Here is a 23,043-nt window from a genome sequence, read left to right as displayed (position 1 = left end):
AATTATTAATTCGCTATCCAAGGGATATATATTGCAGGTTATTACGAGATCCATTCATCGTAGGATGGGAGCTTTAGCTATTAAATCCCCTGAATCTGACTAATATGCCTTGAAGAATGATCAGTTCTTCTTTCTCCTTAAATCGTATCTTGAAGATGGGGTTAAATGCTAAATACTGCTTCGATTTTCTGAGAACAATGGACAACCTGATATAGCAAACTTAAGAACCTGACAACTCGGGCTTCAAAAAGCGTGATACTTTAATGATTGTAATAAATAAAAAAAATACTTTATTAATTGTCAAACATGAATAGGAATCTCTGTCTCGTCTTGAATTCATCTATCCACAACTGTTCCAAATTGAATTGACTCTGATGCACTCCTTTCTTTTTTTCTCGGGTCCCTTATGGCCTCTTTAAAAAAAATCACAGCACTTTTTTAGACTTTCCCATGACCATTTCACAGATGGTTGATTTACACGGGAAGTGTTAACACGAGTCCGCTTGCAGTACACAGTTCTGTGTGGGGTGCACCGGATAGTACTTTTTGATATTCGGCCGGAGCCGGGTATAACTAAATAGTAAAATGTGATATTCGGCCGAAGCCGGATACCTATATGTCTTGTTAATGGCTTATGTTGCTGAACATTTTGTAAAAATGCTAAATAACATTCTTATATTCGTATTAATTTTATTTCTGTTATTTACCTTATTGTTTTAAACTCTGTTACTGATTGATGACTTAAAGCTTAACAGTATTTATAAACAGGCCTTTCGCAATTTAATCTGTGTGACATGAGTGTGTGTATGTACGAGGCCACCAACTTTAAGGGGGTTTGTGGGATGGTCAATGTAAAATATTTAAATATATATTTAACTAGTTACTATAGTAAATCTCAGAAAATTATGAGAGAGGAGCTCGACGGCTCACCGACATTTGAAAAAGTTGAAACAGCAATTCAAAAGCTAAAAAAACAAAACAAACACAAAGCCCCTGGCTCTGATGGGCTTCCGGCTGAAATATTTAAAATGGGGTGTGTCGCCCTAACCGAGAAACAGACTTGTTTGCTCTTTGCTGCGAGAAGTGCGTGGTCCCACCTGAACTTCAAGATTCCGTAATCATATCCCTATACAAAAAGGGTGACGATGATCTAGCGAGTAACTGGACCCAGCTAAAAGCGATACCTCAGGACATGACGGTCAAAGTCGTGGGATACTGCAGTAAACCCAACAGAGACTGGTTCAATGAGAACAATACCGCAATTAAACACAAATACTATCGCTCTGTTCTTGCAAACCCTAATGACAACGCAGTCAGAACTCTCAATAAAGCTTCTTGTCACACTCTGCAGTCAAAGGGCAGGGAGCTAAAAATTAATTGGTTGCTTGAGCTGTCTGTAAACATACAGAGACATGCTGACACTGGTGACACACGCTCTTTCTATGAGTCGCTTTGATGTGCCTATGGCCCAAATTACCAGACTACAGCACAGCTAAGATCATCCGATGGTTCTACCCTATAAACTAGCAAGGCGGACATACTAAAGCGCTGGACAGAACACTACAGTATGCTGTTTGCTGATAAAAGGCACGTATCGGATGAATCGCGGGCAAATGTCCCTCAGAAAACTATGAGAGAGGAGCTCGACGACCCACCGACATCTGAGAAAATTGAGACAGCAATATCTAAACTAAAAAAACATAAGGCACCTTGACTCTGATGGACTTCCCGCTGAAATATTTAAAATGGAAGGTGTCGCCCTAACCGAGAGGCTAACAGACTTGTTCGCTCTATGCTGGGAGAAGTGCGTGGTCCCACCTGAACTTCAAGATTCTGTAATCATATCTCTTTACAAAAAGGTGGACAAGACTAACTGCTCCTATCGAGGCATTACACTTCTGTCAGTAGCAGGAAAGATCTTTGCTCGAGTATTGCTCGACCGACTAACCCACTCTTTAGTGGACGAGGTGTTACCTGAGAGCCAATGTGGCTTCAGAGCCTGTAGAGGTATTATCTGACATGATATTTGTTCTGCGACAACTACAAGAAAAATGCAAAGAGCAGAACCTAAACCTATACACTGCCTTTGTTAACCTCACCAAGGCTTTCGACACGGTCAGTCGTTATGGTTTGTAGAGAATTTTGGCCAGGCCGGGATGCCCACCTACGTTCCTATCCATTCTCAAGCAGTTTCACTTGGGACAAAAAGGCCAGATCAGACACAATGGTGACCTGTCTTATCACTTCCCAATAGAAAATGGCGTGAAGCAGGGCTGTGTACTTGCTCCTACTCTATTCGCTATCTTCTTTGGCGTATTGGTGGGTCAAATGAGGCAGTGATTGCACGAAGGCATCTACATCAGGTTTCATTTAACTATAACGATTCTTATTGCTTTTTCATGATACCAAAGAAAAGCTGACAAAACGCGGAAAAAATGACAATCATGAGAATGTGGGGAAAAAATGACTCCGGATTGAGAGTCTTTATATAATATAGACATCACAGGATACAGGGGAGGGGAGGTAGAGTTGATTCTCCTCTCATTGCTTCACCTCCTTAGCCCTCCTTCTTCACGCACTCCCACTAAATGGAGAGGATTTGTCGCTGGTAGATGTTTAACTAGGTCGAGAAAATTACTTAATGAATCTTAAGGCTACACACTGGGGGAAATGGTATTGTACACCATTGTACAAAGGTGCTAGAATGGAAGTCTGGAGAAAATTGTCTTCTTATAGTCACTATAGTGGGAATGGGAATGAGCCGGATGGCTTTGCCCGCGTTACTTATAGGAATTAAATATGTTGGGAAACTAACGTAGTATTCATATTTTATAACAGTATAAATCTCTATTATCAATACTTCTTCTTTATATTATTAATGGATAGCCCCTTTAGGAAGATCTATTGTGTGGGTGTATAGGTGTGTTACCTCCTTCAAATATTTTTTTGTGGTAATAAATTTTTATCTATACTTACATATATTGAATATATATATGTAAAATGTATGTAATATAATATTTATATAAAATATATATGTTGGAAATTGCAAAACGGTTAGAAATCACGATAAAATATAATGTTTTGAAAATTAAAAGTTTATGGTAAAGAGAGTTAAAAATTTCTATATCATTTTTTTTGTAACATTGGTCTCTTATAGATACTTATTCTGCTTAAAGCAGATTTTTGATGTTCCAATTTAACCCCGCCTTCTCTATCATAAACCCTACATATTTACTTCAATTTTCGAGAAGGTATGATTCCCCCATTCCTTTTGTGTTCAGTACCACATAAAAGTTTTTTGCTCTTAAGAATAAAAAAAAAAAACCAACAAAAAAGGTTTCATACACGCATTATTAACCCTTAAAATGCTGAGCTGTTTTAATTACAATTGTGTTGTTTAGAGGCTAAACTACCACACGCGTTTTAAGGGTTAAACACACACACACACGCATATATATATAAATAAACAAGGTTACAAAGACAGTTTGTGTGGAGACACAAACTAAAAATCGGCCGCCGAAGTGGTCCAACCAGGCAGGTAAAAGGCAGGTTTCAATATTTTCAGAAAGAACATCAGAATGAAATTCTATCAAAAATAAATAACAGAGAAGAATGGAAAAAGAAGGTTGACGGATCTTGTGTGGTGCCCCAGCGGTCCACAGAACAAATAGGTGAAAGTGAATGTGAAGTTAGATGTGAACCTGCCCTAACTAATGTCTTTTAATGAATATATAATTGCTCTAATTGTTTTGTAAAGGGACAATCTATTTTTCCTCAAGAAAAAAACTTCGTAAAAAATTTTTTTTTTTTAATTTCCTTTACTTAAGTGTGCTAACGTTGCATAGTAATGCTGCAGTTCACGCGATAGTATGAAAAACTTCTTATTCATTGTTTTAAATTATGCCCAACTTATATGCATACTAAGAAGATTTTTTGTTTTAAAAAATGTAAACATTTTTTCTGTAAATGTAGTAGTTAGTATGACAGAACTTTACTTAGCAATACAAATGTAAAAACAAATAATTTTTTGACAAAAAATCTAAAACCGTTTGCATTAATGTGTTTAAAATATGGTAAATGGTCATCTCCCATACTAAGGACCTCCCCTGATAGCAAAGATTTTGGGCCCAGTAAGGGCCCCAACTGGGCAAGCCCATGCTAACCATATGGGCCCCAAGTGGGGGATGAACGTTGGCCCAAACGGGTGCCCTTAGGGCTGAGTCTGGGCTCAGTCAGGGGGCCCAGAAAATCCCAGTGTTAAACCCTTGTGGGGCCAGTAAGGGGAAGGACTTGTGGGCCCCAACAGGGTAAGAGATACTTGGCCCTTTGGGGACAATTAATGAAAGCCCAATTAGGGCCCTTAAGGGTCAAGTCTGGGCTCAGTTAGGGGGCCCAGATGAAACCCTGACAGAACCCTCATGGGGCCAGTATGGGGCAAACATTGAGGGGCCAGAAAGGGCTAAAAACATGGGCCCCATTTGGGGGATGAATGTTGGCCCAAACGGGTGCCCTTAGGGCTGAGTCTGGGCTCAGTTAGGGGGCCCAGATGAACCCTTGATGGAACCCTCATGGGGCCAGTATGGGGTAAACATTGAGGGGCCAGAAAGGGCTAAACACATGGGCCCCATTTGGGGGATGAACGTTGGCCCAAACGGGTGCCCTTAGGGCTGAGTCTGGGCTCAGTTAGGGGGCCCAGATGAACCCTTGATGGAACCCTCATGGGGCCAGTATGGGGCAAACATTGAGGGGCCAGAAAGGGCTAACCACATGGGCCCAATTTGGGGGATGAACGTTGGCCCAAATGGGTGCCCTTAGGGCTGAGTCTGGGCTCAGTTAGGGGGCCCAGATGAAGCCCTGATGGAACCCTCATGGGGCCAGTATGGGGTAAACATTGAGGGGCCTGAAAGGGCTAAACACATGGGCCCCATTTGGGGGATGAACGTTGGCCCAAACGGGTGCCCTTAGGGCTGAGTCTGGGCTCAGTTAGGGGGCCCAGATGAACCCTTGATGAAACCCTCATGGGGCCAGTATGGGGCAAACATTGAGGGGCCAGAAAGGGCTAACCACATGGGCCCAATTTGGGGGATGAACATTGGCCCAAACGGGTGCCCTTAGGGCTGAGTCTGGGCTTAGTTAGGGGGCCCAGATGAAGCCCTGATGGAACCCTCATGGGGCCAGTATGGGGCAAACATTGAGGGGCCAGAAAGGGCTAACCACATGGGCCCAATTTGGGGGATGAACATTGGCCCAAACGGGTGCCCTTAGGACTGAGTCTGGGCTTAGTTAGGGGGCCCAGATGAAGCCCTGATAGAACCCTCATGGGGCCAGTATGGGGTAAACATTGAGGGGCCAGAAAGGGCTAAACACATGGGCCCCATTTGGGGGATGAACGTTGGCCCAAACGGGTGCCCTTAGGGCTGAGTCTGGGCTCAGTTAGGGGGCCCAGATGAACCCTTGATGAAACCCTCATGGGGCCAGTATGGGGCAAACATTGAGGGCCCCATTTGGGGGATGAACGTTGGCCCAAATGGGTGCCCTTAGGGCTGAGTCTGGGCTCAGTTAGGGGGCCCAGATGAACCCTTGATGGAACCCTCATGGGGCCAGTATGGGGCAAACATTGAGGGGCCAGAAAGGGCTAACTACATGGGCCCAATTTGGGGGATGAATGTTGGCCCAAATGGGTGCCCTTAGGGCTGAGTCTGGGCTCAGTTAGGGGGCCCAGATGAAGCCTTGATGAATCCCTTATGGGGCCAGTATGGGGCAAACATTGAGGTGCCAGAAAGGGCTAACCACATGGGCCCCATTTGGGGGATGAATGTTGGCCCAAACGGGTGCCCTTAGGGCTGAGTCTGGGTTCAGTTAGGGGCCCAGATGAGGCCAGTAAGAAATGACACTGAGCTCTAGCTGAAATGGCATAAAATGACATAAATAATTACATAAACAATTTACTAGTTGAAATTAATAGTTTATTGCATTATAAAATGTTAATGTTAGCAACTATTAAAAATAATTAAAAATACCGGAATACACTAAAAAACTTTTTTAAAAAGTAAAAGCAATACCTGTAGCAAAGATTTTAACTGTGAAAATTGATCCTATAATATTATAGTATACTATGGAAAATGCACTGAGTCAACAAAAAAGTTGTGAATGATAACATGAAAATCTATAACAAATTTATAAAGAACATAATTCAGGATCATCTACAGAAAGTATAAGTGCTGTATAAAAATTATGTTTAAAGCAAACAGTTTTGACAATCATAAAAACAACAACAATAACAACAACAAAAAAACAACTTAGCTTTTGTAATTATGTAAAAAAAAATATAAAAAAATAAAAGTAACAAAAAAAGTATTGAGTTGGTGGAATGTAAGCAATATGTACACTGAAATAAGTAAAAGCATATTCATTTAAATATTAATTGTAATAACAAATTGCTTAAAATGGCAAATTAGAAATAAGTTTTCAAAATATGGATGCTTATATTTTTAAAAATACAATAAGTACTTATTATACCATAAATTTTTTAAAAAAATATAATGGCTACCAAATTTATGAAATTTTAACATGTACAAAAGCTTGAATAGCCTATACAGAAACATATAAATTATATATAGAATGTAATTCAGAATTATCTAAACAAAGTATGAGCCTGCTGTATGTAAATTGAAAAGCAAACTGTTTTCACAATCATGAAACAAATTTTAAAAAAAAAATTAACATCAGATTATGTTGTACCAGTAGTTCTAAAGAAAAAATGACCAAAACAAAAATAAGCTACCTGTAACAAGTTTGTGAAATGTTAGCAATATAAACACTGAAATTTTAAAAACATACATTTAGAACATAATTGAACATTAAGTAAATGACTTAATTTGTTTAAAATGAAATAAATGTGAAACATACTTTTAGAAAAATACCAGTGCTTACTTTACAAAAAAAAATTAAAAAAATAAATACAAAGAATAATTAATAACCATAAATATATAAATTTAAACAAGTAAAATATAATTAGAGAATGGTGCTTTTTAATCAATAGGGTCTACATGCACAAAAACCCAAAGCTGAGTCTGTTTGAGGTAAATATTCTCAAGACCTCGCCTAATTTTAGATGATAATATCTAAAAAAAATATAGGTCATGTACGTTACCCAGTACCAAAGAAAAAGTGCTCAACAATGAAAACTATACATTTATATATACCGGTAGCTCATGTTTATAATTTCAACAAAATATTTTTTTCGAATTTTGAGCAGAGTAACTAGCTGCACTATCATATTCATAATTTTTTAACAGTGAATATTCTATGTAAGTAAGAGCAAATGTTTCAAGCTACTGTTCAAAAGCCAGTAAACAACAATGATGCTCATATGGTACATCATCTGTAACTGTCAACTTATAACCTTATGTTGTAATAAAAGTAAAGTTCCCCTTTTCAAACTTAGCATCTATAGGGCAGATGATGTTAAGGCCATCAGTTTCTTTGGCTAATGGTTAACAAGCAGGGTGTCATGTAGCTAGCTAAACAACTGTCTTTACTTTCCCCAGCTAAAATCAGGTACCAGTATCCATCAGAGTTATGGTGTCTTAAAAATCCCAATTTTCACTGAGATTCTAATTCGGGTCTGGAAGCCAAATGCTTAACCACTTAGCCACTATGCCTTCCTTATGTTGCTATAGCTGAACGAAATAATTAATGGTGAACATAAATATTTATAATTAATATATGACAAAACTAATGTGTATTTGAAAAAAACACAGTACCGGTAATCAACAACCAAGAACCACTACATGTTTTATGTAATGCACCTACATAGTATGTTATTAAACTAACAAGATCCAGCACATGTTTGAAATATTATATTTACTTATTTCTTTGTTGTTAAGTCTAGATAGGTAGTTTTTTTTTTCCATTAGTCATTAGTTCTAATATCTGTAGTATGTAAATAAATTTGCTTGTGCATCTTACTTTTTTTAAACATTTATAAACTTTGATTAGGTTTGTTTGTAAAATGTTTTACATGTTTGGGATGTTCCTTCAGAGTTGAAGCCATCATCCTTCTTTTTTTACGATTTCTGTGCCATCACATGTGCCAAGTTCAAGTACTTTCTCTAAGTTATTTGATTTGACAGCAGACTTGGGTAACTCACTTGAATAATCTAAGAAGAACATAAAAAAAAAAATTTAAAAAAAAATATATTCCTATGATTTCAAAATGAAATGTTCATATAAAACATACAAAAAACAAAAACACAATGATTTTCACTTTTTCCAAACCAAAAAATGCTGACATTATCTATTCATGATTTGTGTATGCAGGCTTCATTAACTACTGTATTTTCGCACATGTACATATCCTGCACAAGTTAAAAAAAAAATAATTTTTTTTAAATCTTACAACTCGTATCATATACCAAACGTGACTTGACGTAAACTAACAGTACATTAATTGTTGTTTATCTGTCCCTCAAGATGCAATTGAGCTTCAGTTGTTCCAACAAGTGATAACAGAGTTCAAAATTCTGTGAAATATGAGCCTACCATCATATGTATAAGTAGTATGTTTTTCCAATAGAAAGTCACTGACATAGTTATCTGGTGATGGTGGAGAAAACATTTCACAAGGAGGTATAAAGACCTATCAGTTTACACACAATGTTCATAAAAAATTAAAATACTTATGAGCCTCTTAGGTTAGGTTGACGCAGCATTTGATCAAGAAATGATTTGAAAGAAAAGTAACAATGCAATTGTGGCATAAAAAAAAATTATAAAGATTATGTTAGTTAAAAATATGGAAATAAAAATTCATACGGTACCTAATATCCATAATTAGGATTGAAAATTCAATACATTTATTTTCTGTTTGTGCCATGTCCAGTCCAGCCAAGTTATAATCCATACTATTGTTCTCTTAATGCTGTTTTCACTGGATAGATCTGTAATATATAAGATGAGATAAGTATGATTCTGCTGACACATAAATAAATAAATAGCTGAATTATTGTTTCACATTAGGTACTTCGATAAAAATTTCAAAATGATCACAATGCAATGGAACCTATTGAGTTAGATAGAGCTTGAGAAATGCTTTCCAATGATACCAATTTTATATTGCTGAGTTAATTGTGAGGGAAGTTATTAAATTTTTAGTGGCCAAAAATTAGCCTTCTTTAGCCTTTGTAAATAAATAAAAAATCTGTGACCGAAACAACTGACAGTTGAACTTAAATTAACTGTAAGTCTTAAAGTCTTAAAGATATGGGGTTGAAACTTCACACTCTTTTACATTAACCAGTATTCTGTTAAAATAAATTTAAAAAATAAGACCAAGCAATAAAATCTTTGAAAAAAAGTTAATTAATATATAAAAAAAGCCTTCGACAAAAAATAAAAATATATGTGATTTTATCATCATATGAGCCCAAAAATCACAAATAAAACAAATCAGAGATCTGTATTGTGTTTTATTTTGTTTAATTATAATTCTACTGTATTTAAATAGCTATTTATATGCATCAGATAGATAATTCTTATAAATTATAAATGAAAATAGCACTGCGCAGAAAAATATTTCCTAAAATTTAATGACTATAAGTTTCATAAACTTCATAAAAAAAACAGTTTTAACCTTTTTGTAGAGCACTGGCAATTAATCATTTTAAAGTGCCTTAATTTAAATGCTTTAAAAAATAGATTGTAAATGAAAAATTTCTTGCTCCGGACAATAAAATAAAAAAGAAACCTTGCGATTTTTTTAGAAGTTATTAAAAGATTTTTTACTTGAATTTTTGTGCAATAATAGCTCATCATTTTAAAAATATAATGTACTTATTTATTAACTATTAATTTACATGTATATTAATAGAAAAAAACAACACACGGAAAAAAAATAAATTATTAGTTCGCTGAGCTAAAAATTTGAAAAAAAAATTGTAATATTTAATATTATTTTTTAAAGTAATTAAACTTTTTACTTTAAAATTTGCAGATTACAAAGTCATTATAATAAAGACACATTCCCTCTCCATAATCTAGCATTCAAACACTATAAAAGTTAATCTAAATGAAAGATTCCTATGTGTGCTTCTAAAAATAGCTTGTGATAGACAGAAATGGACCATTTCCAGTAAATCACAGTGTTGGTTGTTACTAAAAATAGATTTTAACCATCAACTTTGAAAATTAATATCTAAAGAGTGCGCAAAGCTACAAAGTTCAAACTTAGCACACAGATATATATTAACATGCTAAATTCAATAGAATTAGTGAGATTGTTGTAACCATAAACACTTTTATTTTATTTAAAAAAGAAAATGTTACCCTTCTTTGTCTTTGTTAATTTTAATATCAAATATCTTTAAAGTGCGCCAAGAGAATTTAATGAAATTTGAAATATACACATTTCATAATATGATAAATTATTGTAGCAAACAGCATTGTTGTAACTTTTATAGGAAAAAATTTGTAAAAATGTCAACTTTCACATAAACTTTTGTTAAGAAAAATTTAACAGATTGGCTTCAAAAGCAAATAAAAATGATCTCTGATATCTTATGTTAACAAAAAGTAATCATAATTAGTCCTCAAATCAAATACAATATGCTAAATCTTTGATGGAAATGACCACCCCTAAAAAAAGGGTAAAATGTGCTGACACACTTTTCAGCCATTTTTTGGGAGAAAAAAAATTGATCTAGGTCAGTTTATCGAAGTACCTATTCACATAAATGATATTTTACATCCTAAATCCTACAATATAATATGGCCTTACCAAATTTTCATGAGAATCTTCATACTTCAGTTTCACTTCTATTTCCAACAGTGATACATTATTTGCCATTGGGAAATTTGCTTCATACCCAATCCTGATTGTATTTATCTCTGCTTCTTTTAATTAATGAGTCTGTACTGCACTCAAATCTTTTCTCCAGTATCTCTAGAACATGTTCTGCAGACAGAAAATAAAATAAGTATTAAATAAATTTTACAAGTAAATCTAGACTGCTAATATAAATTATTCAGGAAATCTGGATCATCAGATTTGTATACAACATTTTTGGCTTGAAAATATTGTAAAAAAAATTACCAGTTTGATCAATAACATCAATGGAGCTCTTGTCTCAACTTGAGTCTTGACTGAAAGTTATTTTCCAACATGGTCCACCTTGAAGAATATGAAAAAATATTAATATAGTAGCCTAAGTATAGTAATAATTTTTTTAAACTTAATCAATTGGTAATTATAATAAAATTGAGTAGTAATAATACTTTATATTTTAAATTAAATACCTGTACTCATTGACTCTTGGACAGATCCAGCAAGAAGTGATCATAGTCATAGTGATGCCATCATTCTTTCACTCTTTGGTTCCCAGAGTCTGAAAATCATTTTTTTTAACATTTCAATTTTTTAAAATCAAAGTCACACATGAGAAATATTAAATACATAGATCTACATAAGGCATAAGCAATATAAAGATAAATTATAAATTCTGCACAACATATTGAATGACAAGATTATTGACTAGTTTCAGTATAGTATAGTATAACATTGTTAGATTTGCTTCTACAAAAAAGTATACAAAAATGTATTTATAGGCCTACATTTTGCATTTAAATTGAAAATAGATCTCAAGAACTCATGTATTTTAAAATATTAATTTTAATGGTTGAATTTGGTTTTACCATCTTTTCTAAATTGACTTTCTAAATCTAATCTATTAAGGTTCTAATAAACTGTGAGACACGCCACGGGATTCGAATGATTATAATTATTATTTCAAACGGCTTTCCTTGAGTCACTTAAAATAATTATTTGTGCCTAGTGACGGCCTAGTCTGACTAGACTTAAACTTAAACCAAAAAAGCACATTCACAAACAAAAATGACATTAAAATTAAATGTAGATGTAGATTGTAGATTCTAGTATTCTAGATCTAATCTACTTTAATTTATCCAGACTTAATCTCTATAAATTATAAATAAGTATAAAATAATAAAGTAGATCTAATTGTCTAATAAAATAAAAAGTACCTTTGCTTGACGCACACATTCCAAAGTTGTTAGAATAGAGTCGAGTTAATCACAAATCAACACAATCTTGAAGTAGATCTATGAGTACTATGACTGGAATGGGATGGTCATGGTGTTTGGTTCTGGCGCTATTTTTCTTAATGATGCAATAGGCTGTAGCCTATCATGTAGACCTGTCTCTGGTTGGTCAATTGTAAGTAAGCCACGTGACCGGGTAGCCTACACATTGACCAGCGGCACAGTCTTTCTTTCCCCCCCCCCCCTCAGGACTATAATCTTCTCTAATACTGTATTAGTAGTCTCTCTTGTTGAATATTTAAATTGTCTGTTTTATTAACGCTAGTATTTCGATACCATATAGCAGTGTGCAGCATTTGAACAAATGATGTGAGGATGTGTTGGTTCATCTCGTGACCTCATCTACTTGACTACAGTACTTACACAAATTGCATTATAGACATTATAATTAACGAAGATGGTTCTTACAAAGTTAGATTGCACGATTTAAAATATGGATCTAATTAATTTTATATATATTTTAAATCATAAATATTCTAGAATGGGGTATACAGTAGATATTAGATAAAACACTGACACGTACATAGTCTACAACTATGGCTACAACACATTTGCATGCCTCTTGATTTTTTTTTTATGCTCTTTATCTTCGTAGAATCAGTCATCGATAATATTTACGAACTGTGCCTATAATGTAGTTTATTAGATCTGTCATGTAGCATGTATTTTGAGTCATAACTTTTTTTTAAATGTATGAAACTGAATAGCAAATCCTGTCGTTCATATCATGATCTTGCCAGTTATATCTTATACTTTAAAATAAAAATTCCTTGAATTATATTTAAATCATAAGATAGTTTTAGTTACGTGTTTCATTATATTTGAATGTTATTGACCTAAACATTTGTGTAACTCATAAAAGAAAGAGATCACAAGGTCTATTACGTCAACAAAAAGATCGAGTAAAGAGGTGGTACGAAAAAGATTTACAGTGAGAGTCAGTGAGCCTTGACCTACTGACCATCAGTGTGAACACGTGTACTTTCTTGCTTGATAGCACGCGTTCTATGCAACGAGCAAGGAAAACGTCAAACACGTGTTAACCTAAGCTGATCTTTATTTGTAGGAATTTTACACGCACTCGATCTTTATAAATTGATATCTATATTTAAATATAACTGAGACAAACATTTAAATCAATATAAAAGCATTCTTATTAGTCATGTTTCAAAACGACTAAATAAATTCAAACACGATTGGTAAAACCCCTATTGTTAATATTCTTTGCTTGTGTAAAGTTTGTTTACATTAAAAATATCTACCGGTACTGGAAACTAGCATTATAGGCTACATTAAAACTTTTAAAATCGGCTTATTACCAGAAGATGCAATAAGAATTGCAATTTAAATAATTTATTTATTTGAAATCTTATTGAACAGTGCAACTATACACAATTACAGTAAATCAGATCTGTAGTATGAATGGTTAAAATATATTTAATACATGTTACAGATAAAACGTAAAAAAAAAAAAAAAAAAAAGAAACCAATGCTGTGCTTGTTTAACTGAATCTGTTGATTTTCTATGTTAACCTAAATATATATATATATATTTATTTATTTCCTGAGGTAGATGTGAAAATACATAACCCTAAATATCAATGACTGGTCAGTAAATACCGGTACCGGTACCTTCCGCAATGATAGAAACCTACAAGAACGACAGATTCAGTTTTATTACTTCGAGAGGCGTCATTTTGTCTAGCGTTTCATTAGGTGTGAACTCGAGACATCCAGCAGAGTGGGTAAAAAAAAAAAAGAAGAAAGGGGAGTTAAGTTAGAGGAAGGCTATAAAAGAGATCACCATGATGTTAATTAAACATCTGGGTCAGATAGACGTAGAGGGAGTGTGACATGGTCACGTGGGGTGTTACGTACATTACATGAGCAAAGTCAAAATGATGCCTAAGTGAAGGTCCATTTACAGCAAGTGTTGTAAAGTCACAAGTTGCTTTTTTTTTTACTCGAAAAAATCAAATTTTTTTTTTACTCGAAAAAATCAAAACACTCGACATCATATTAATCGCACATTTGTATCTAGCCATCTCATGAAAAATCTTGGAGCTAGGCAATGACCCTTTTTTTTTTTAAAGTGTCACGTACTATATTAGATCTAGAAATTTTAAATTGGCATATTATAACATGCATAGTTCATACACACGCGCGCTAACAAACATGCACACACACAAATATCCCACATATATGTCGTTATAGTAGAAACGTTTGATCAAACTACTGTGAGAAGAATAAATAAAATATATAATATAAATCACTTTTTGACTTAATGACATTGAATGTTATACCTAAAAATGACCTACAATCCAATTTATTTAATAAAGTATAATGTAAGATAAAATTATCACAGTTTAGAAATCAGCATTCCATAACTTTAAATTAAATGCAAAGAACGAAAAAAAAAAAGAAGTAAAACATATAGGAACCTATACACATTTTTATGAAAATAAAATAATTAAAAAACAGCAATATTGTTTGTATTAATAATCTAAGTGAGTCTATCCGAGCCAACATATTAAAGTCATGGTTTTCTTTTTTTTCTTTTACCTCCCATCGAGTTATGTTACGTAATAACTTTCTATGTTTCGTCTGAGATAACAGCTAGACCGGGAGAGCATTCCTTGTCAGTAGGGAGAAAAGAGAGAGAGAGAGAAACTAGAGGCAAACTGAGCCCAGACTCAGCCCTAAGGGCACCCGTTTGGGCCAACGTTCATCCCCCAAATGGGGCCCATGTGTTTAGCCCTATCAGGCCCCTCAATGTTTTCCTCGTACTGGCCCCAACGAGGTTTACATCAGGGCTTCCACTGGGCCCCCTAACTGAGCCCAGACCCAGCCCTAAGGGCCCCCGTTTGGGCCAACGTTCATCCCCCAAATGGGGCCCATGTGTTTAGCCCTAGCAAGCCCCTCAATGTTTTCCCCGTACTGGCCCCATCAGGGCTTCATCTGGGCCCCATAACTGAGCCCAGACTCAGCCCTAAGGGCCCCCGTTTGGGCCAACGTTCATCCCCCAAATGGGGCCCATGTGTTTAGCCCATTCTGGCCCCTCAATGTTTCCCCGTACTGGCCCCATGAGGTTTCCATCAGGGCTTCAACTGGGCCCCCTAACTGAGCCCAGACTCAGCCCTAAGGGCCCCCGTTTGGGCCAACGTTCATCCCCCAAATGGGGCCCATGTGTTTAGCCCTAGCAGGCCCCTCAATGTTTTCCCCGTACTGGCCCCATCAGGGCTTCATCTGGGCACCCTAACTGAGCCCAGACTCAGCCCTAAGGGCCCCCGTTTGGGCCAACGTTCATCCCCCAAATGGGGCCCATGTGTTTAGCCCTTTCTGGCCCCTCAATGTTTCCCCGTACTGGCCCCATGAGGTTTCCATCAGGGCTTCAACTGGGCCCCCTAACTGAGCCCAGCCCCAGCCCAAAGGGCCCCCGTTTGGGCCAACGTTCATCCCCCAAATGGGGCCCATGTGTTTAGCCCTAGCAGGCCCCTCAATGTTTTCCCCATACTGGCCCCATCAGGGCTTCATCTGGGCCCCCTAACTGAGCCCAGACTCAGCCCTAAGGGCCCCCGTTTGGGCCAACGTTCATCCCCCAAATGGGGCCCATGTGTTTAGCCCTAGCAGGCCCCTCAATGTTTTCCCCGTACTGGCCCCATGAGGTTTCCATCAGGGCTTCAATTGGGCCCCCTAACTGAGCCCAGACCCAGCCCTAAGGGCCCCCGTTTGGGCCAACGTTCATCCCCCAAATGGGGCCCATGAGTTTAGCCCTCTCAGGCCCCTCAATTTTTCCCCGTACTGGCCCCATGAGGTTTCCATCAGGGCTTCATCTGGGCCCCCTAACTGAACCCAGCCCCAGCCCTAAGGGCCCCCGTTTGGGCCAATGTTCATCCCCCAAATGGGGCCCATGAGTTTAGCCCTCTTAGGCCCCTCAATTTTTCCCCGTACTGGCCCCATGAGGTTTCCATCAGGGCTTCATCTGGGCCCCCTAACTGAACCCAGACTCAGCCCTAAGGGCAGCCGTTTGGGCCAACGTTCATCCCCCAAATCGAACCCATGTGTTAAGCCCTTTCAGGCCCCTTAATGTTTTCCCCGTACTGGCCCCATGAGGTTTCCATCACGGCGTCATCTTGGCCTTCTGATTTCACCCAGACTCGACCCCTAAGGGCCCCATTTGGGCTTTCATTAATTCTCCCCAAAGGGCCAAGTATCTATAGCCTTATTGGGGCCCACAAGTCCTTTCCCTTACTGGTCCCACACGGATTTCACAAGGGGATTTTCTGGGGCCACTGACTGAGCCCAGACTCAACCTTAAGGGCCGAGTTCTTCCCCCAATTGAGGCCCATGTGGTTAGTATGGGCAGGCCCAATGGGGGGTCCTTACCGGGCCCGAAAATTTTGCTATCAGGGATACAGTTATTGTATGCAGCGTTTACATCAGTTTTTATATTGTTCGTAAAAAAATTTCTGATAAATTTAAAGTATCAAAAAATATAGTTTTCATTAAATATGTAAATAAAATTATTAAATCAAAAGAATCGTCCTTATATATTGTATAACAATAAAACACTTGTTTTTATTTCATAGCTATACTCATATATATTAAAACGAAATATTTTAATGTAAAAGAAAACAAAAACAAACAAAAAAAAAAAACAACAAACAAAAAAAAACAAAAAAAAAAACGAAGCAATAAAAAGTTTATATAAAAAAATAACAAAACATTCAATGAGTTTATTGTGTTTATAATGAAATGGGAGACTATCCGAACCAATTATATTGAGCTCTTTTTTTTTTTGTCTCCCCTTGAATTTCATTACGCAACGAGTTTCCTGGCCGACGGTCTCGTCCGAGATAAGAGCGAGGCGGGGAGGGCACTCCTTGCCAGTAGGACGAGAAGGGGGAAGGTGGTGGGACCTTAACTGTATTACGCAAAATTCAGACCGCCAGCCGACGCCCAGCAGTGAAACAATGGGGCGAATCTCTCCATCCCCTGCTACTTACGGGCCCCATTCATCTAAGGGGGGTTTTGAATGGGCGCATGACGGGGTAGGAAAGGAAAAAACTGCCCCGCACGACTATCCGGTTCCCCGTGCGGGCCCCTAACTCAGCCCGGGCCTGAACAGGTAGCTTTGCTGGCTGGGTCTCGTGTTTGTTACTTACTATTAATAATGAATAGTTGTAAAGGTGGTGTATTTTTTTGAAAAAAAACCCTGCTTGCATAAGAGATTTTAAAAAATTAGATTTTTCGCTTTCAGAAAAAAAGCCGTTGCATCAGAACTTTCAATGGTCTTAAATATTATGATGTTGGATTTTCACTATCTTTTCTAGTTTACGAGATCAAAATGGGACAGACGGACAGATATTCCTTACAAAACTAAAAGCGTCTTTTCCCTTTCGAAAGGCGCTAAAAAACAGAAAAAAAAAACACTTGTTTTCTTAACTTTCAACACTGCCCAATGAAATTTAACTATATGCATTTCTCTTATGTTATTATTTTTATTTCTGTTATTAATATTATGATGGTTTAAACTGAAATATGTCTACCAAAGCCTATAAAATAAAAATCCCCAAATATAATAAAAAAAAAATTTTTTGTTACTAGCCCACTTTTTCCTTTGTCGTCATATGAATGAATTCTTCAAATGTAATGCTAAAAAAAAACACCTCGGTGAACCAATGTCTATGAATCCTCGATAAGTGACTCGTATTGACGTAGTGGATTTTTTCCTTTGACGTCATACGGAATGAATTCTTCAAATAATATGCTAAAACAACTCGTTATAGTAATGTTTATTAAACCTCGTTATTAAAACTCGTATTTTAAAAAAGGCACGATAGATAGATTTAGACGTAATCTTCATTTTTAAAACTAGATCTAGATTTTTTTTACAGTATATTTAGATTTTTTTAAAAGTAGATCTGGATTTATATTCTAATTAAAATTGTTGTAGAGTCTAGATATAGAATTTCTAGGTCTAGATTAGACTGATATAGACTAGATCAAGATATAGAATTTCAATTTCAAGACTTAAAGTGTAGATTTTGATTTCTAAACGTCTAGATCAATATTGCAATGCTATAATGTACTGAAACTAATCTACTATTTTTAAATTTATTGTTGCATTCAGTCTATTATTAGATTATCTAGGATTTTTCTTTTTCCAAATCTAATCTAAATTACATCTAAATTATTCCAAATTTATATTATAGATCTAGATCTAGTAGATATAGATCTTAAAGGGTAACTCCGATGGTTTTGACAATTTTTGATATAATATGTGTTTTGATTTATAGATAATGAATATATTATTCTTTTTTTTTTATTTGCAAGAATAACTTAGTAATTGATGTTTTTGTGACATAATTTTTCTGCGCATCCAAAACAGTCAGATTTTCACTGAATTTCTGTGTGACGTCACGACGGTGCACTCAAACCCTATTGATACTCATTGATAGGGAGGCGAAAAAGAAATTATCTTTGATAAAAAAAAATTTTCGTTATTACATCATTAAAATACTTTAAAAGAAATTTCTAATGGTGTATTAATTATGACTGTATGTTTGACCGTAAGAAAATTATGATTTTTTTGTGCTGTTTCGACCTAACATTGGTTGACATGGAAAAAGTGATGAGAGAGCTTGACGCTGGCTCAGCCGGCGAGACACACCCCCAAGGTCAAAAGTTAAAAAGTTGGAATTGAGTTTCGTAGACGATAGATCTACTTATTAAATAAGAAATTTAATAGTAGATCTAGTATTCGTAGTAAATTTCTAGCTCACAAATCTGATTTCATTTATATTTATGAACTTCAGTTGTTTAAAATGTCTCAGTAGTATCATTAATTGAATTCTTTGGCCTGGAAATCCAATGTATTGTTGGTACTGCACCTGGTATTAACTTCAATTTTTTTTTTAAATCCCATTTCCACAGCAGTGAAGTTGCTGAAACAGCTTCTCTCAAAATGGTTTGAGCATAAACAGGAATTAGCTAATGCCTTTGTAAAATATTTGCTCTTCAGGCGAATAAATTTTCCCTTTAAAACTTCATCTCTTGGAAACAAATGAAAAGAGACACTAATTTCTGTATCAGCATACTTGCTGATTTTATCTTTGTGATTGGAACTACTGCAACAAGCTGAAGAACAATATTTAATTTTCTTCAAGTAGAAATAGAGGTTTATAAACAATGACCGATTATAAATCAACGTGGAGACTAGATCTAGCTGTGAAGCGTAACAATAAATGCGATCCGATAGGTACAGATCTAGACTAGAGAGTTTATCGGTTATATAGGTCTAGATCTATATTTAGCCAGCACCTTCGTGACGTCACGTTTTTAAAAACTAAAAACATCTCGCAGAATCCCGTTTTTTTGGGGGCGTGGAGAATTTTCTGTCTAATTTATTAAATATAAAATTTTCCGAGCATTTAAATAAAAAATGATATAATGTTTACTATTACAACTTTTTACGCAGAATTTAAATATGTCAATAACTAAAATTTGAAAAACTATCGGAGTTTCCCTTTAAGAGTACTAAATCAGAAGTTTAGTTTATGTAGATCTACATCCTTATTCTAGTTCCGTTTAAATGAAAATGCCAATATCTCTATTGGTAGCCGTGCTGAGACATTGAAGTACAATCACAATATATCAATGCTGAAAGATTATCTAAAATCGCCTGTCTGACATATTGTACATTTCCGGTAGAGATGACATGCCGTAATGTGTAATATATCTCTTTATTAATAATAGGCTATTAGTTTGTAACCAGTTTGTTGTTAAGTTAAGAGCAATGACGTCGAGCGGTTAGCGTGCTGAACTTATTACGGTCCCGGGTTGTTTGTTTTAATGTTTCGGATGTTCCTTCAGAGTTGAAGATAGTTTACTTCCTAGTCCATAACCTCCCGCAGGACGACATCTTCCTTAATTATTACTGATTTTATCGTTTTTTCTATAACTGTTACAAAAGGTCACGATAGTAAGCCTATGGGTGTCAGGTGTGTAAAAAGTCGTCCTGGCCTGATACACAGTGGCCAAGTACGTATAGTAAATATAAAAAAAACCAGTAATAACGAAGAGTTACTTGCCACTCACAAATGATTAAGAATATCGTTATCAAATCAAGACACTTAACGCAGGAACAATATTCAAGTTAACACGTTAGGAAAAGTAATTCAACTGTAATATTTATTTACAGTGTAGTATGTTGTCTTAGTATGTTGTGTTTATCCATTCTCGCTAAAATAATGGTCAATGTCTATCAATAAATGGAGTGCGAAGGACTTTTAAAATAAAATAAATAAAATAAGGAGTAGGGGATGTTTAGCTCTCCCTTTAAAGATAGGCCTGGTCGTGTCTTTTACGCTAATATTCAAAAATGTTAGTCTTGTACTTTTTTCTACAAAATAATTCGTTACTGGTTTACTGGGCTATGTTTGTGTTCTGTGTAGCAAAATGTCACTCGTTTAGGTGTGTGATCTCTAGTCCAGCTTACTAATTGAGATTTATATACTAGTAAGCAATCTCGGTGCCGTTTAGAGGTGTGGCCTGTAGTCCAGCCACATGATTGAGATATTTCTCCAAATAAGCAAACTCATTATTCGGTTACCCGTATAGAGGTATGTCTTGAAGACCAGCCTCCTAAGTAAGACTTACTACCAAGTAAACAAACTCAGTTCCCTCCATCATATCCGACTTGTGGTCACCTGTCTATCAATAAACTCAATGTGATGGACTAAACAAATGAAAGGGGTGGAAGTTGTTAATCTTTACCTCTGGAGGTATACCCGCACAGCTAGACAGACACCCACTCAAAGGTCAAGACAAAATGAAAAAATGTGCCAGACATTGCTGCTCTGTATGTAAAGTGGATTTATAATGTAAATTTTCTATTTTATTTTTATTAACACGCCTTGTCTTTATACTAAAAGATGTATGGTGTATATTAATAGGCCCTATTTTTAAGCACATTATTATGTTGTAAATATAAACGTTAATACATTCTATAACAAACATTAATGGAACAAGATCTTCTTTATACATATTAAATAGGTACAATGTGTACTTTGTACTAATCGACCAACTATTCGGCAATGATATTCGACCGGAGCCGAATATGGCCGAATAGTGAAAAAGGGCCGAATATTCGTCCGAAGCCGGAGCTTCTATCTGGTGCACCCCTGATCCTGTAAAATGTTTGTTTGTTGTTTTACTTATTTCGGATGTTCCTTCAGAGTTGAAGATAATTACTTCCTAGTCCAAACCTCCCGCTGGACGACGGGGGATGGGAGCGGGCAGGGTTTGAACCCGGGACCATCGATAAGTCCGGACGACAGTCCAGCGTGTAAACCGCATGACCAGGCAGCCATCCTAACATGTCTAACATGTGTCAGCAGATCACACAAATAGCAACCCGCGTCACTAGTTTATGCATAACAATAGTATTTCTTTTTTTTTTTTTTAAATAGTTTAATCTAATAGTTCACTAGAAGATGATGTGCAGATACTATAATGTAATAAAACATAGTTTATTATCTATTCTTTCAAGTTACATAACACTGTACTTAAGACTAACAAAACTTGTAGGATAAGGTGTACTTTTCTGATTCATCTGTCTATTTAGCCACCTAGCTTTCTATTTAGTCAACTAACTTTGTATGTAATCAACAAATATTGTTATGACATGTGACATTTATTTTTATTTGAATTAGATGACATAGTGCATTTGAGAGAAGAGAACACGACACTTCGTAACAACTTAATCTGCAAAATCTGTATGGATAAGGAAGTGAGGATAGTGTTTTTACCTTGCGGTCACTTGGTGTCATGTCAGGAATGTTCTGTGGCTTTCGTAGATTGTCCAATATGTCGCAGTCACATCAGAGCTTATGTCAGAGCTTCTATTAAATAATAATATACATTTATATTCATTTATTTATGTGCTTTAAATGTTAACTTTTTGTTTTCATTTTATTATTACAGAAATAAAAATTTGTTTTTATAAGAGTTCCATTAACAAACATGTTCTGCTTGACTGTATGAGGGCATGCTGTCTGTCTGAGATCCAAACCATAACGTTTGTGGGAGAAACTTGGCACACTAGAAGCAGTTAACATGCATTGGCGCTATTGATCTATTACTTTTGTTGACCAGTAAGGTGAGGCGAGGGGGTATCTGGGTGAAGGCTTCTGTGCTGAAAAAGTTGCTCGAGTACGAATTCGAACTCCAGCCTCCACGATGAAAGGCCTACTTATTAGCCATTGAGCTATCAAAGTAATTACCTAATGGTCTACACAAGGCTTATCTCCCCTTAGTTTGGTCGGCCCGAATGTCTCTATAAAAACAAAATTAATTAACTACGACTAATAGATTTAATAATTGTTTTTTTTTATTGATTCATGTGTTGTCTTCGACTACGAATAATTGTTTCAACTTGATTCTCTCATAAATGTCAAGTGGGAGAAATAACGTGTTCAGGATTCCACGCAGACAGACAGTGAATTGTAACGATTTAAAAGTTGTCAATACTTTGTGTCAAGTTTTTCTTCTTTTTATTATTTACTAGCCTGGCATTACCTGCGGCCTGCGGGTCTAAGTTTGTGTTTACTAATGTAGTGGATTGGATTTATATGTATGTTAAACTTAGCTAATGATCCTTTCACGTTATTTCTCTTTCGCTACGAAAATAAAATTAGTTTTGCGAAAATGGGTTTACCCGAAGTCGATACATTTTTATCTATTAAAAACGAAAAGAGCCATAGCTTTGTTAATGAATGGGATTATAAAGTGAACAATTAAACGAAATAATTTTTAGTACGCGATTCATGAATGAATATATTATATAGATCTAGGCCTATCTCAACCCGGCTTCGCAGCTTTTGTAAACGAATGTAGTCTCTTAAAAATAATGCTTTAGAAAAC

At 35.9% G+C, this 23,043-nt stretch overlaps 1 protein-coding gene and 1 long non-coding RNA gene across 5 annotated transcripts in view; one reads left to right on the top strand and one right to left on the bottom strand.

Moving 5' to 3' along the window:
• The window catches only part of LOC106073915 (baculoviral IAP repeat-containing protein 2-like), a 61,216-nt gene extending 39,090 nt beyond the window's left edge, over window positions 1–22,126 (top strand). For all 4 annotated transcript variants that reach the window (XM_056013501.1, XM_056013502.1, XM_056013503.1 and 1 more), the window contains one exon: window positions 21,834–22,126. In XM_056013501.1, the coding sequence (XP_055869476.1) occupies window positions 21,834–22,033 (200 nt within the window). In that variant the 3' untranslated portion in view covers window positions 22,034–22,126. The remainder of the gene's footprint in view (window positions 1–21,833) is intronic.
• LOC129923262 (uncharacterized) lies at window positions 7,889–12,308 on the bottom strand. The gene is made up of 6 exons (XR_008775177.1): window positions 12,040–12,308; window positions 11,296–11,384; window positions 11,093–11,170; window positions 10,778–10,954; window positions 8,823–8,942; window positions 7,889–8,162 (listed from the first exon to the last, which is right to left on the bottom strand). It is a non-coding gene; the product is annotated as an uncharacterized LOC129923262 (long non-coding RNA).
• Window positions 22,127–23,043: the final 917 nt, after the last annotated feature.

The sequence above is a fragment of the Biomphalaria glabrata genome, chromosome 16, assembly GCF_947242115.1.
Source record: "Biomphalaria glabrata chromosome 16, xgBioGlab47.1, whole genome shotgun sequence".
In the NCBI taxonomy this organism is placed as follows: domain Eukaryota; kingdom Metazoa; phylum Mollusca; class Gastropoda; family Planorbidae; genus Biomphalaria; species Biomphalaria glabrata.
This window is presented reverse-complemented; position numbering and strand designations above follow the sequence as displayed.